General features: G+C 36.6%; 1 protein-coding gene across 3 annotated transcripts in view; it reads left to right on the forward strand.

Moving 5' to 3' along the window:
- CDC40 (cell division cycle 40) overlaps window positions 1–14186 on the forward strand; it is a 34873-nt gene that overhangs the window by 14728 nt on the left and 5959 nt on the right. For all 3 annotated transcript variants that reach the window (XM_042815817.1, XM_042815827.1, XM_042815836.1), the window contains exons 4-12: window positions 2875–2958; window positions 4482–4621; window positions 5248–5344; window positions 6791–6930; window positions 8884–8958; window positions 9651–9696; window positions 11114–11215; window positions 12472–12587; window positions 12902–13035. In XM_042815817.1, coding sequence (XP_042671751.1) covers window positions 2875–2958; window positions 4482–4621; window positions 5248–5344; window positions 6791–6930; window positions 8884–8958; window positions 9651–9696; window positions 11114–11215; window positions 12472–12587; window positions 12902–13035 — 934 coding nt within the window. The remainder of the gene's footprint in view (window positions 1–2874; window positions 2959–4481; window positions 4622–5247; window positions 5345–6790; window positions 6931–8883; window positions 8959–9650; window positions 9697–11113; window positions 11216–12471; window positions 12588–12901; window positions 13036–14186) is intronic.

Consider the following 14186-nt stretch of genomic DNA (forward strand, 5'->3'; position numbering starts at 1 on the left):
TAGGTGATGCCCCAATGCCTGTCAGTGCTCGAGAGACTTTAGGACAATGCCCTCAGTAACATGCTGCAGGTTTTGATTTGTCCTGAAGTGGTCAGGCATTTGTACTCAATGATCTTTGTAGATCAGTTTGAACTGAACAATTCTGTTCTTAATATGGTTAAAAATAATAATTTCATACCTATTTCAGCCTCTATAGTTATAGTATATTCTGTTCTATATATATTCTAAGTCCTATTCTTCAGCCCCCTGTAGTTACGCTGGAACTGAACTACTTCATTCATGCAGCATTTAGTATTCTAAAGCCTCTCTTTCACAAGATATTAATGTCTTATTAAATAATAAGCAGTCTTCTGTCCGTGAGTTTCAGAGCTCTTTATGAGCATTCTGTAACTGTTAAAAAGGATTAGTGTATCAGTGAGATTGATATTGTGAAGCTTAAAATGACTTGAAAATTATACTTGTGGTTGTTGGTTTTTTGGTTTTTTTTTTGTATGCTCACATGCAGTGCCTGCAGTCACTGTTAGCTTTTACAATTGTTGACATTTTATTCCCAGGTTGCTTTATTCTCAGGCCTGTTCAGTCAAACTCAGACCAGCTCTGTTGTTTCACATACGTGAGCTACCTCGAGTTCCTCTGTGCTGCACTGCACAATACAACGTAAACTTACTTGAATTTACTGTCATTATGGAATGCACATTGAAGCCTGCTTATTTAACCAACCATTTTCAGATGCATTGAAGTAATGGATGTAGGTGGAATTGTACCTTTCTGTGCTAAAGTGTAGCATGAAATATCTCCCTTCTAATGAACTAAATGAAACTAGAGGAGATGTAGGAGTGAAGGCACGTTATATATACCAGCTGAGTAGGATAAAAGCAAGCTGTCTTTTGCAGCTGTGTTTAGGAGTCTCAGCCAGAAAGAAAAGATTCTCTTTCACATAATCCACTAGAAAGTAGAAATTGTTCAGAGCTTTTCTATGACAGTGATGCTGGACCAAATTCAATCCAGCTATAAGAAGTCTCCGCTTCCACGGGAAGCTGTGCTTGGCCCAGGGTCCCTTATTCATTAGAATACTGTCCCTCTTTTACAAGTACTGAGCAAATAGAGTCCCAGAGTCTGTCAATACAGTTGGAGGACAAGAAAACCACTGTATTGATTTTGACATAAATCCAAAGTAATATCTCTCTGCTGTTAATAGAAACCAAGCTATAAGCTAGGAAGAGAGCTCACTGATATATTGCCTTAATAAAAGCAGGTAGTTAAATTAGTGTAAGTCTGATTACAGTGTCTGCTCAGTTTGGTTATCCATGTAAGTAAAAATCTTCTAGGACGGCAATGTGTCTGAGAAGTGGCTGGGGATGGTCTCCTTTGGCTATTGGGCTGGTGTTGATAGGTTCTCAATATGTTTGCATTCAAGTGCTTTTATAAGCTATTGGTCTTTGGGAGTCAAAGGTTAATCTTCCACTGCTTATGATTTTCATAATTGTTTCTATGAATCGACAGAAATGTAAGAATTAATTTGTATGCCATAAGATTTCTGTGGATTTGTGTGTGGTTACTTCTACCAGTGCTAAAATTTACTTCTCTTTCATTGCTCCTCTTTCCTTTTTATTTAATTTTTTTCTTTCCGAGACAGAGGAATTCTCTATGGGTTCTCAAGAGGCAGTTTGTGTGATGTTTAATAAAAAATTTGAGTGATGTTTAACAAAAAATGGTGCTGTGTCCACCAGGGTGCAGTCTTAAACAAAAGTAAAAAAGAAAAAAAAGCCACAGTGGTCAGTAAACCTTCAGTACCCCTCTACCTTGGAAACCACATGAGGTTATTTGTATTTCACAGAAGCTCATGCCTATCTACTTCAGGAGAAATGGAGAGAAATTGTAAGAGATGCATATTAAAATGAGAATCTCAGAATGAAAAAATGTGAATTATCCTGAATATCTACAAAAATGCTAATATATTTTATAAATTATTTATAAGAGTAAATGCAGCAGGTTGTGGTTTGTTTGTTTGTTTGTTTGTTTACTTTTTAATGCGACTCAATAGCAGTAATCAGGAAATGATGATGTGAATACTTAATTCTTTTAACAATTAAAGGCTATTGCTGCTGCTTCTGGTACGTTCCATATTAGTTAAAGCAACTGCTTTCATGTGGAAGGAACAAGTTTTTCCAGCCTTGATATGAGGATGAAATCCCTTCTGTGAGGAGGCACACAGAATATGCATCAAACCCGAGAAAACTTCACTTGCTTCCATTCTTCTTTTGTATCCCTGCCCTCTTCCTTTTGGCTGGTTTCAATGCAACTTACTGCCTTTGCCCTGAACTAAAGCAGCACCCAATTAAAATCATGCATTGCTGACAGTAAATTTAGAGTTAAGTCTTTCCTTTACACCAGAAAACAAAAGTGGGCTGCTGTGACAAGAAAGTAATGTTTTGTATTGTAGTAGACTGATCTGAGTTCAGTGTTGACCTTGCTTGGAGTGGGGTGCTGGGCTAGAGGCCTCTTGGGAGGCCAGGAAGATTCTGAGGCCTCACTCTTTTGATGTGGACTGTTGCTTATTGCATGTATTCTCTGTTGTGCAGAATTAAGCATTCTGGTTGCAATGCATGCACAGAGTCCTCATGGCAAGGGATTTAGACTAGGTAATCTTTAAAGGTCCCTTCCAACACAAGCCAGTCTGTGGTAATATACTGTACTAACTACAGTACTGAGGTCAAGTGAATAGTGAATGAAATTTTGAGATATTTATCCTTCTTCATTCTGAGCTCCCTCAGTGCCAGCTGAAATAATTTTATGGACTTAGTAGAAAGGCATACAAAAGTTGTGCAAAAGTCAAAGGTCCAAAATAACATTAATTTTGTTGTCTTATTCCAGGTTATGCATTAGACCCCTCTATAGACAACCCTGAAGTTGCTACCAAGTATATTGGCTCTGTAGAAGAAGCTGAAAAAAATCAAGGTAAGTATTTCAGAATCTTATATAAATTGATGGCTATTTCCATCATTTCTTCACTAAGAAATGGAGTAGGTATTGGCAGAGGAGGGAATTATGAAAGACTTAATAGTGATGATGTGTTGCACATCAGAGATACAGGGGGAATTTGTTTTCCTGAAGTAGCAAATATATCAGGCTATCTTTAGAATCTCTCAGGTGTCTTTGAACAAATAGGATTGATCTGTATATATGAAACAGAGCTTTTTGGTCCTCTTCAATTCTGCCTTGACCCAGATTGTGGTGTCTGCATTGGGATGTTGGTATGGTATGCTAACTAACCACTTAAATTACGCTTCTCGGTAGCAAACTGAGGGTTCTGTGAGCCACCTTTAGTACTTCTGTTGGGGATTGCAAGTTACCTCTGCTAAGAGGAGTTAAACTGTTTGGAAAAGAGAAACCACTGGAAAGTTGCCAAGTGGTAAAGGCATAGCATTCCACTGAGAGAACTGACTACCAGAGGCATGGTGCTTGTAATTAATACATTGATGCAAGACATTTAACAATAAAAGTGGCTTCATGATTAATTTTTTTTTAACTTTTTATTTGCATGCCTATATAAAGATTCTTTATTTCTCTGTTCTAGTCCATGGAATATGTAGAAGGTTGCCTCACTCATTCCTCCCAAGCAATCGAAAATAGACTTCTTTTGATCCAGCAATTATATTAGATAGAAATGGCTAAGGCTAAATCACTTAAAGTAAAATATATTCTTCTGATACTGCAATTTTTGTCATTTATTTTAAGAAAATTCCTGACTGCAATATGACAGTCTCTCATATGACCATTGTCTTTAACTTCTACGTTGCCTATTTTCCTTTGTTTATAAAAAATCTTTTTTGTCTCCCTTGCCCTAAAGGAGTATTACTGATGCTGTAGGAAAGCATTATATGAAAACTGCACACTGGTTTTGATGGATGAAGTTCTGAGGGCACAGAATTTGTGATAAGCTAATATTTATATGAAAGAATAGGATAGTGTTCAGAAATAGATAACTGAATTTTAACTGAATTAAAATGCACAGTTGTATTTGGGATTTAGGGAGATCTTTGTGTTTGTTTGTTTGGTTTTTTTATTTGTGTCCTTATGGATTTTGTTTGAAACTGAGAGAGGTGGAGGGAGTCAGAAGCCAGTTGTTCAGGCTCTAATTTTTCAAAGTCTACACTGTTTAAAATATGAAAATCAATACATTCATGCAATTTGCAGACTTAGTGCTACAAATGCATGGGCACATGTTTGATTAAATACTAATTTAAGTGGCTCTTCTGTTACTGTACATGGCTAGCAGTGTTCATAATCTGATAAGTCAGCAGTGCTTGGCCCCTAAGCGTGTTCTCCGTTTTCCTGTGTATGTGTTGGATGGAGTGATGGTGATGGTGTTGTTGGATTTCTTTTGTTATTGTTTGTTTTAGATTGATGTGATGAGACCTGTGATTTTGAGGTGTGTTATGTATGTGAGCAGCTAAGCAGTGTATTGTTTCTTTCTTTAGGTCTAACAGTGTTTGAAACAGGACAAAAGAAAATTGAAAAAAGGAAGAAATTCAAGGAGAATGATGCATCTAACATTGATGGTTTCCTGGGACCGTGGGCAAAGTATGTTGATGAAAAAGAAGTAGCCAAGCCTTCAGAAGTAAGTACTACTTTAACACTGTAAACACAAACTGCTAATGCGTTGTGGTGCAATAGTATATTATGTGGTGGTTTTAACAGAGATCCAGTGTGTCTCAACCAGAAGGTGTGCTTTAGGGTGATAGAAACAATTCTGGTTCTGAGTTTGAATAGGGTGTTCTGAATATTGTGCATTCAGTTATTTGAAAGACTGGAAATAAAATGAATTGTATCTATGTGTCACATGTAGAGTCTGGCAAAAGATCCTTATAAACAGGAGCATCTTGGAAAGGACTGAACGTAAATTGGTACTTGTTTATTTTAAGAAAAAGGGAAGGGTGTTTTTTTTGTTTTTTGTTTTAAAAGCAACAACCCAACCAATGTATGTCCTTCACACTGAGTCAGTGATGCTTAGCCATAGTCTATAAATAAAAAGATTATATTTAATTATTTTCAGTTGTACTTAGCTTTTCAAGCTAATCTGTTTTTGATAAAGGTATTCTGTTGATGCTCAGAAATATTTCTGATCTCACTTAACAATTAATTGTATTCATAAAACCAAATAAACAGTAATGCAATTTTGGATTTTGTTATCTCATTCTGAACATTTGCTTTTTTAAAAGTCAAGATCATATTTTATTTTTCCAGGAAGAACAGAAGGAGTTGGATGAAATAACAGCTAAGAGGCAGAAGAGAGGAAAACTAGAAGATGATAAACCTGGAGAGGAGAAGACTATATTACATGGTAATGGCATCTTCCTGCCAGTTCTTATTTTCCTGCTCACTGTGTTTTCTTGCCTGCTGTGTTAATTAGTAAGGATGGCAGACAGCCTCAGCAAAACTGCTGAGGCACCTTGATGTTTCTGTTTTGGAGATAATAGCATTCACAGGCATAAGCATAAAGGGCAGGGAAAGAGATAAGCTTGGACCAATTCCACAACATACTGTGAAGAGCAGTGTGGAAATGTCATCTTTCAGGTTTTATTTATTTATTTTTAATGTTACTAGGTATGCATATCTTCCTCATTTACAGAGCAAAAAAAAAAAAGCAACCATGAGATTATGTGGTAGGTTTAGTCTGAGCTTCAGAATGACTACAGTTTTGGTACTTTAATCAGCAAATAGTGCTTTGAATTACAAACACACAATTTAGAAAATCACTTGGACCCTGGACTTCCTCAGTTCTTAATGTGAACATTCTTGCTATGAATAATTATTTATCAAATGATTACCCTGTTAAGGCCTATAGCATACCTTCAATGAAAATTGTAAGAAAATGGTAAGTAAGTAAGATCAGGTGATTTTTGGAAACTGTTGTTTCATGTTTCTTTGTGCAAAACAGCCCTGTGTGGCAGGGACAGGTAGTTAGCACCTGTCTTTGTATACCATTTTCTAAAGTTTCACAGAGTCCTTACAAGATAAATTTTAATCTTCTCAAACTGAAGCTTTCCAGAAAAAAGCACTGTTTTGTAGACACCTTTATTCTGGTAAGCCTTCTGCTCACCATTAATGCTGAGCAGAAGGTCATCTGTACAAGCAAAACTGTCATATCAATATCCAAGAAACAGAAATTAATTAAATCAGTGCACAGCTTAATGTCATCGCTACTCAGCAGAGAAGTCTATTTTGGAATATCAATTTATAGGACAATGCACCCTGCATGTGTGAGCGTCCAGCCACTTCTGTTGAAATGTGGTTAAAGAACAGCTGTTAGCTGCTGACTGCCATCGGTTGCTCAGTTGGTTGACATTGGGGATGGATCTTCTTTCCTCTGGTTTGCAATTCTTGAAATGACTGTTGAAGAACGGAGCTGGGTGGATTGTAAATTGCAAGTAAATGCCAGAGTTTGAGAGCAGGTTATAATCAGTGTACAGTTAGTATGAGCAAACTCTTGTTGTCCTCAGGAACACTCTTGCATTTTGAGGTAAGGTGGGTAAGGGGGAGATCATTTTGTTCATTGAGATTATCAGATTCCAAGCACACTTGCTGAAATGGTTTAATTTCAGCACAACTGATGTCAAGTAAGAATCCATAACCTATGAAGTGGATTTGTTTTCTTCTCATCCCTCTTCCCACCCTGCTTCGGGGCAAGACTGCTGTGTTGAGGAAAAACCTTAAGTGTGTGTCAGTTGAATCTTCCTCTTAAAATACAATCTCTCAGATTCTCAGAATTCTCCACTTCCCTTTTTAGTTAAGGAAATGTATGACTATCAGGGGAGATCTTACCTTCATGTTCCTCAAGATGTTGGTGTTAATCTCCGTTCTACAATGCCACCTGAGAAATGCTATCTTCCAAAGAAACAAATCCATGTATGGTCTGGACATACAAAGGTAGGAAGTTTCAGAGCGTACCTCATAAAAATGCACTTTGTTTTGTATCTGAAATTCTATAAAACTGAAGCATCAATGTAAGAAATGAATGCTTTTTCTCATTTATGACATTGTGCACACAGTTGGCAGCATTGTACACCCACACGAGGTGTTCACATGGTCAGATATGATTGTTCATGATATCTGTATAAATTTTTTCATGAACATAGTGACTTCCCAACATCTTTTGATGCGACAAATATTCTTCACTCACCTGTGTGGGATTTTGAGTTATTTACTAAATTGCCATGTGAATAAGAGCAAGACTAATTCTAGAGATAACTGAAAATGCATTTCTACACTAAAAGTACTGAAATGCTGTTTCACATCAAACCTATGAAAAGTTGAATAGGTTTTGTGATTCCAATACATAAGCATTACAGGATTCCCAAATACAATTATTAACTTGCTTTCAGTTTTCCCTTATGTTACTTCATAGTTTCTTCTTGTGTCAGACAATGTAACTAAACATGCATTTTTAACATTAAAACTTGTTTCACTGATCAGATTCATAAAGCTTATATTCAATTTGCTGCTTCTTCCATCTCTGATTTTCAGTATTATGTCACTGTGCTGCAGTGGGCAGCAGCTTAATGATACCCAAAAGATGGAAGAAAGGAGACAAGGCTTTTGCCTTGCTTTGTTGAGTCCCAGCTCTATTTTTCTTTAGTAACTGCTGTATCAAAGAAGTTGTAGTTACAAGTGTTGGAGTTTTCCAGAATAACACCTCCTCCCCAAAGCACTAAGTCACTTCTTTGCCTATTATCCTATCAAACAGATTGATGCATAAAAAAGGCTTTGTGCTTTTTTCCTTCAAACAACCAAGACAAATTACAGAATGGATGAGAGAAGCAAAAGGAAGGAGGACTGAGAAAGATAGAAGAACTGGGGAATATAAGAAAACAGTGATAAGGAGGGATATAGACTGCAACTCCAACCAGAGTGGGAGGAACTAGGTGGAATAAGAACAGAGAAATTGACATATTATAGAAAGACGTAAAACTATGAGTACCTGGCAGTTCTCTAGATGTCTTTTGTAAAGATGACCTGAAATACAGACAGATGGGGGGATACTGTGCCCAGGGAATCTGGTGCTCAGTGGCTACAAGCCAATATATGTAATAAGTAGAGCTGGCTAGAAATTTTTTTGGTGCAATACTTCTGCATGTCCCACCTGAAAAGGCTGTTTGCTAGTTGGAACAGTGAAACAGGAACACCAGAAAAACAGGGCTTTCAACCTGCATAGGCCTCCTGTCAACTTAAAGCGCATGTACTAGCCAGCCCAGGCAGAGCAGGTTGGCTGGTATTTTTTTGTATTGTTTTACCAGAGAAATAGCACTCATATTACTTGTGGGAATACTGCAGGCCATCTGAGTAGAGATACAGAGACACGACAGCATTTGCAGCTTCAGAACTTGTGAATGCTTCTGGGGATGCCTGTGTTGGAAGTGGCTTCAGGGACTGCTTTAATACACCAGTGGCACTGCTGCCATGATGGAACTGCTGCCATGTTGTATTTAAAACAAACAAAACAGGACTTGTTCAGAAAACAGTATATGGCAAAGAGAGCAGGAAAGGATTCTATTAGAGCAGTGTCTGTTTAAAGCAGTCACCTTAACCCACAATTTATTTGTTGTGATTTCCACAGTAATGGTGTGGGTGTTGAAAAGGGACTGTGGAGAAGCTCTAGGGTGTATGTGTATGCAGATATTGAAGTGAATCAATTTGTTGCCAGCAACAATTGTTAAAAATGCCTCTGTTTTTAAAGTGGAATGGTAGGATATTTCTTTTAGATATACAGTATCTGTATATTTTATGAAGTTGCAGTATAGCTTTTTGCTTATAGAAAGAGGGCTGGTGAACTGAGAGAGTGCATAGATGCTCCACTTACTGTTTAATTGTCCTTATTTACAGGGAGTCAGTGCAGTTAGGTTGTTTCCTCTGTCTGGGCATATGCTGCTGTCTTGCTCTATGGATTGCAAAATTAAGGTGAGTTATCTTTCTACTTTCATTTACGTATTTTATTCCAGCATTGAATACAGACCCTGCATTCAGATTATGTAAATGCTTGGTAATTCTACCAAGTTACTGTTACTTTTATTTTCTCACTTGAGTTTTAAATTACAAGTTCTTGGGAACAACGATAGAATAATACACAAGATGGTGTGGGTGTTAGAACAGTGTTAATCATTTAGTAATAGAATTTAGAAGGGCTTGAGTTGCTCAGGTTACTGTCTTTGCTATTGTCAGAATTTTCTATGAAGCTTAGTTTTGCAGCTAGCAGTATGCTTTTCATCAAGTGCTTTACTGGAAGTATTTGTGGCTTTGAATTAATCCCATTTTAGTCCATCAATGTCATATCAGAAAACTAATTAATTGAGTAATATTTTTTTTAATAGCAAAACCGTAGACATTTAAAAACTTACATTAGATCTTCTTCTTTTATTGTACTGTGGGGTTTTTTTATTATTCAGCAGTCTGGTTGGGGTTTTTTTGCTAAAAAGATGGCATTCGCATAAATGACTGGATAGATACATGGGATTAATCCGTTGATATCTTAAATTTGTAATTAATTTCTTAAAAGCTGGCGTCATAATATTTGCACTTAATTTCAGCATCAGGTGTTTTTAACTGTTGACATATTTTCTCCCCTCATCCTTTTTCTTTTTTTTTCTTCCAAGCTTTGGGAAGTATATGGTGATAGAAGATGTCTACGGACGTTTATTGGTAATCATACTTCTCTTTTTTTTAACTTAGCTCTTAATATACACATAAAACAGCTGTGCGAAAGGACATGTTTTAGGTTAGCTTATTGCTTTATCTTAAAGAGGATTTGTAAATAGCCAAATGGTATTCAGTATAATGTTGGCAATGAGAATTGAAGAAGGTGCAACTTTTTAGTGAACCTTTGGCTTTATTCCAGGAAATATAATGTCAACATATAACTCTTTAAGCCCTTTAAAACAAGACATTAGTGTACTGTACTCATCAATACTTCATGCAAAACTTCATTCCAAAGGCAAAATTGTGAAACTGAATTGCTTCATATTGAGAACAGCAGCCCACTGTAGAGAGGGCATCTCGTGGTCTGTTAATCCCTCTTTAGCCAGGTGGTCTCCTGTGTGCTGAGTTTCAAGTGCAAACATGGGAATTTTTTCTTATTTTGTTAGGTTCTGGTGCAGTTTTGTTTATATAACAGGTTTGTTTTTTTTAAAGCAGATGATTGAGAGAGAAATATAAGAACTTCACAGCAGTCTTTAATACAGAACGAAAGTAGTTGATTCTTCTTTTGAGATGGGAGCATTTCTAGAACGCACATTGAGTGAATGTATGTTAAGTAAGAACAACAAAGAAGTCTTTTTATCTGATATTTCTGATGACAGCAGGATAGCAAAGAAATGCTCAGGAAAGGTTCTCTAAATGGTCTGCTCAATCCAAAGTTTGACCATTCTTCTCAGAAGATCCTTGACATTAACCAGGTTTACTTGCTACTTCAATATATATCAAAAGCTTCTTGCATTTTTACAAATATATACATATTTATGTAATATACAATATGTGTATACATATTTACTTATTACTTATGTATATGTTTTATATATATTTTACATATGTTTTTGTATATAGTTTCTGTGCCAGTGTTTTAACTAAAGAGAGCTACAATGATCAGCTGAAAGTATTGGGGTGAAGGATAACATGATAAACATCAGAAGACCTCACACTGCCAATGATTTTTAATAATTTTGGTTTTCCTTTTAAATGTTTCTCCTTCAAATGCATCCCAGGTAGTAGTTGTTTGTCTCTCCTGTTTTTTCCCTTCGATGTCAGCATTGATTTGCACGTTGTTTCTGTGCAATACTGTTGTTTCTCTCTCTCCAGAGCTTCTATGTTTGTGGTTTGTTTTTGTTTGTTTGTTTTAATTCTCATCAGTCTTTACGAGGTACTTGAGTCAGGAGTTCTTTGTCATTGGAACCACTGTGCTGAAATCAGGTTTAGTGGTACTCAGGAAGGATTTCAGTAAGCAATAGCCTTGTTCTCTTTGCCTTACTGAAGATTACAGCGGCTAAGTGGAAAAACATTCTCCAAAAATGCCTGTAATTCTGAGCACAAATTACAGGTTTCTTGCATCTTTTCTGTGTTGTAGGACATGGGAAAGCCGTTCGAGACATCTGTTTTAACAACGCTGGCACTCGATTTCTTAGCGCTGCATACGACCGCTACATTAAACTGTGGGACACTGAAACAGGTGGGCTTGTAGCTGTGCACACCGTGGTTAACTATGAGTAGATAACAAAGCATATCATCAGTCAGATTGTTTCTAATTGTCCTTAACATCTTTTCATAGTTCAGTGTTCAGGCTTTTGTTAACAGGACAAATGGTCTTTTTATTCTGAATGTTCTGTTACCTATAATAATGCAATTGAGAATACTTTTAATATGCTTATTTGTTTGAGAAGTCCTTTAAGTATCTGTCATGACAGTACAATTTTTAGTTTTAAAAATTAACAAATCAATTAACTGTATGTTTACATCTAGAGACATTAAAAAAAAAAAAAAAAAAAAGAAATCACACTTTAGACCAAAATTTAATCTGGAAGAATTATTTCACTTGATCTTTCAGCTTGCTGAATGCTGATGAGAATGCTCTCATCTTGAAAAGCATTCTGAGTAGGAAAAGATGGTGGAAATGGAGCTGCTGCTTCCATAGGAAGTGGAGGACAGGTCTGACACTTTCATGGAACTGGCTGGGAAAGTTCAGTAACATTCTGTTCCAAGTGGTTTCTTTAGTTAAAAAGATACAGGGTAAATTTTGTAGGTATTCTTTGAAACCAAGGGTGTCATAAAGAGGTTTCCATAATTAGCTTGCTTGATTAGCAGTAGCAGTAGTCTCATTCAGGTGTCAGTCAGAAAGTAGAAGTCAGATTGTCCAGGCCTGAGTCAGAACTGAGGTTTTTTGGACACTGTTGAGCTCTTGAAATATAATAGGCTCCTGGAAGTTACAGATAACCCATTTATGGCTCAGACTGTGAGAGGAGATCAGTGGCTTGTTTGGTGGTTAGATTACTGTTACCCTGTTTTACAGTTAGGAATAGGAAATTCTTGCCTGAGTTCCAAGTCTCTTGTCAGGAAGAATTCTGATCCTAATCAGGTGATGTTTTGCAAAGGCTCTGGTCAGCTTGCCACGTCTTGACTAGTTCTGATGTCCTTGACTACGTCCTGATAATATGTAAGCTACAGAGCTTACAGACTTGCATTGTTTGGAGAGCTGTAGTAATTGTATGGATGAATGTGTTTGTATGTCTTCATACAGCTACATGCTTACAAATGTGCCAATATGTAGGGTCAGTTCTACTCTCTCATTCTCTCAGGGGCTTAAAAAAGGTATTTTCTGCTGTTAGTGAGATAGAAGTAAAATGAATGTCTCTATCAATGTATGTAATAAACTAATCAGCCCTTACAACTTCTGGCTTGACCCAATATGAATGGTTTTGTCTGTTTCAGGACAGTGTATTTCAAGATTCACAAACAGGAAGGTTCCTTATTGTGTCAAGTTCAATCCTGATGAAGATAAACAAAATCTCTTTGTTGCAGGAATGTCAGATAAGAAAATTGTGCAAGTATGTCTACTTTAAGTCTTATTTTCCCCTGGTTTCTCTTTGTAAACACTCCACCTACAGCTCAAAAGATTGTTAGTTTTACTTGAATTTTCTTATTCAATTAGAATTTCTGAACCAGTTGAGCATGTTTCTTTTCCCTCCTACTTTTTCCTCCTACCTTCAAAGACTGTTACTAGAGGATTTGCTTTCTTGCCTGATATTATTTTAAAGCTTGAAATCATAAAAAAAATATATATATAAATATATAAATATATATATATATATATATATATTTAGTAAAATCCAGCATCTTACTTGGACTTCTTTAATTGTAGTGGGATATTCGGAGTGGTGAGATTGTGCAGGAATATGATAGACATTTGGGAGCTGTCAACACCATTGTGTTTGTGGATGAAAATAGAAGATTTGTGAGTACATCCGATGACAAAAGTTTAAGAGTCTGGGAATGGTAAGTTTAGTATTTTTAACTTTAGCCTAGAGTATGTTATGAGCAAACTGAGAAAGCAGTGTATGAGAAGTGTATGTAGCAGATAGGATGCTGAAGCATACCAAGTTTATAGCTAGCTGAGGAAGAGCTGAATTCAAATTTCTGCAAGTGTGTATGTAATTATGTAGTAGCTAATCTTTCACAAGAATATAGAACCAGAACAATCTCAGATACCCTTGTTGCTAATTTCTGATAACTGCTGAAGTTGGGCATATCCTCTGCAGTCACTCAGTCTGGTATGGGCCCTTGTTTTTAAATACTGTTCTGCTGTAAGTTGAAGCATCCATTCCACAGTCTACTTCCAATGTCTTGGAAATCAGTCTTAGTGTCTGACAGTGAATTATTGCCCCTGTGTTACTGACCTGCAGCACTGCGGTATTTGAAAACTATTTTGAAAGTCAGCAAAGTGAAATATCTATTTAGGAAAGCCTCCTTTTATTGATGAAAATCGTATATGGGCAGCAGGCTGTATTTATTAGTAGTATTAATGATTAATAGTATTTTTTAATGTTGTATATTTCTCAAATCTCTAGAGAAATTATTCTAATCTTTAAAGCTAGTTGTTTCCTATCACACTGCTGAGTACTAACCAAGCTGTTCTGGCTTCATTCTTGAGGCACTTCATAGATTTCTCTTCCTCCAAATGAAAGCACAGGGCAGCCTGTCAGCCTGAAGCATGCTGTGCTCTATTAGCAGTCTTTATTATCTCTCCTTTCCCCAAGGGTACAGGAGATAAATAAATAAGCCTTTTCTTAAAAAGGTTGCTATATTATGTTGGTGTTTGTAGCTTTTGAGTGCTTTGAGCTTTGGTATGTACAATATTATTTAATATTCTACCAAGATACAAGATAACAATCTTGGTGTAGCTTTGTTTCTGCTTTTCTGGTAGTCTGCTTTTTGGGCCATTGCTGATACAGTATGAGTAGAATAGTTGACAGAAAATGAAAGCCTGTCCAAGAAAACTCATACTAAGCATTTTCAGTGCCTTCCAATTTTTAACGTAGCTGGGGAGAGAACAGATATCTTCTGTTTTTGAAACCTTTCCCACAGGATTCTAGGTCTTGAGACCTCCTGCTTAGGACTTGAAGATTTCTCTAGGACTTCAGGCATCT

This window comes from Centrocercus urophasianus, unplaced genomic scaffold (genome assembly GCF_019232065.1).
Source record: "Centrocercus urophasianus isolate 14NV4802_14NV808 unplaced genomic scaffold, USGS_Curo_1.0 seq_10, whole genome shotgun sequence".
In the NCBI taxonomy this organism is placed as follows: domain Eukaryota; kingdom Metazoa; phylum Chordata; class Aves; order Galliformes; family Phasianidae; genus Centrocercus; species Centrocercus urophasianus.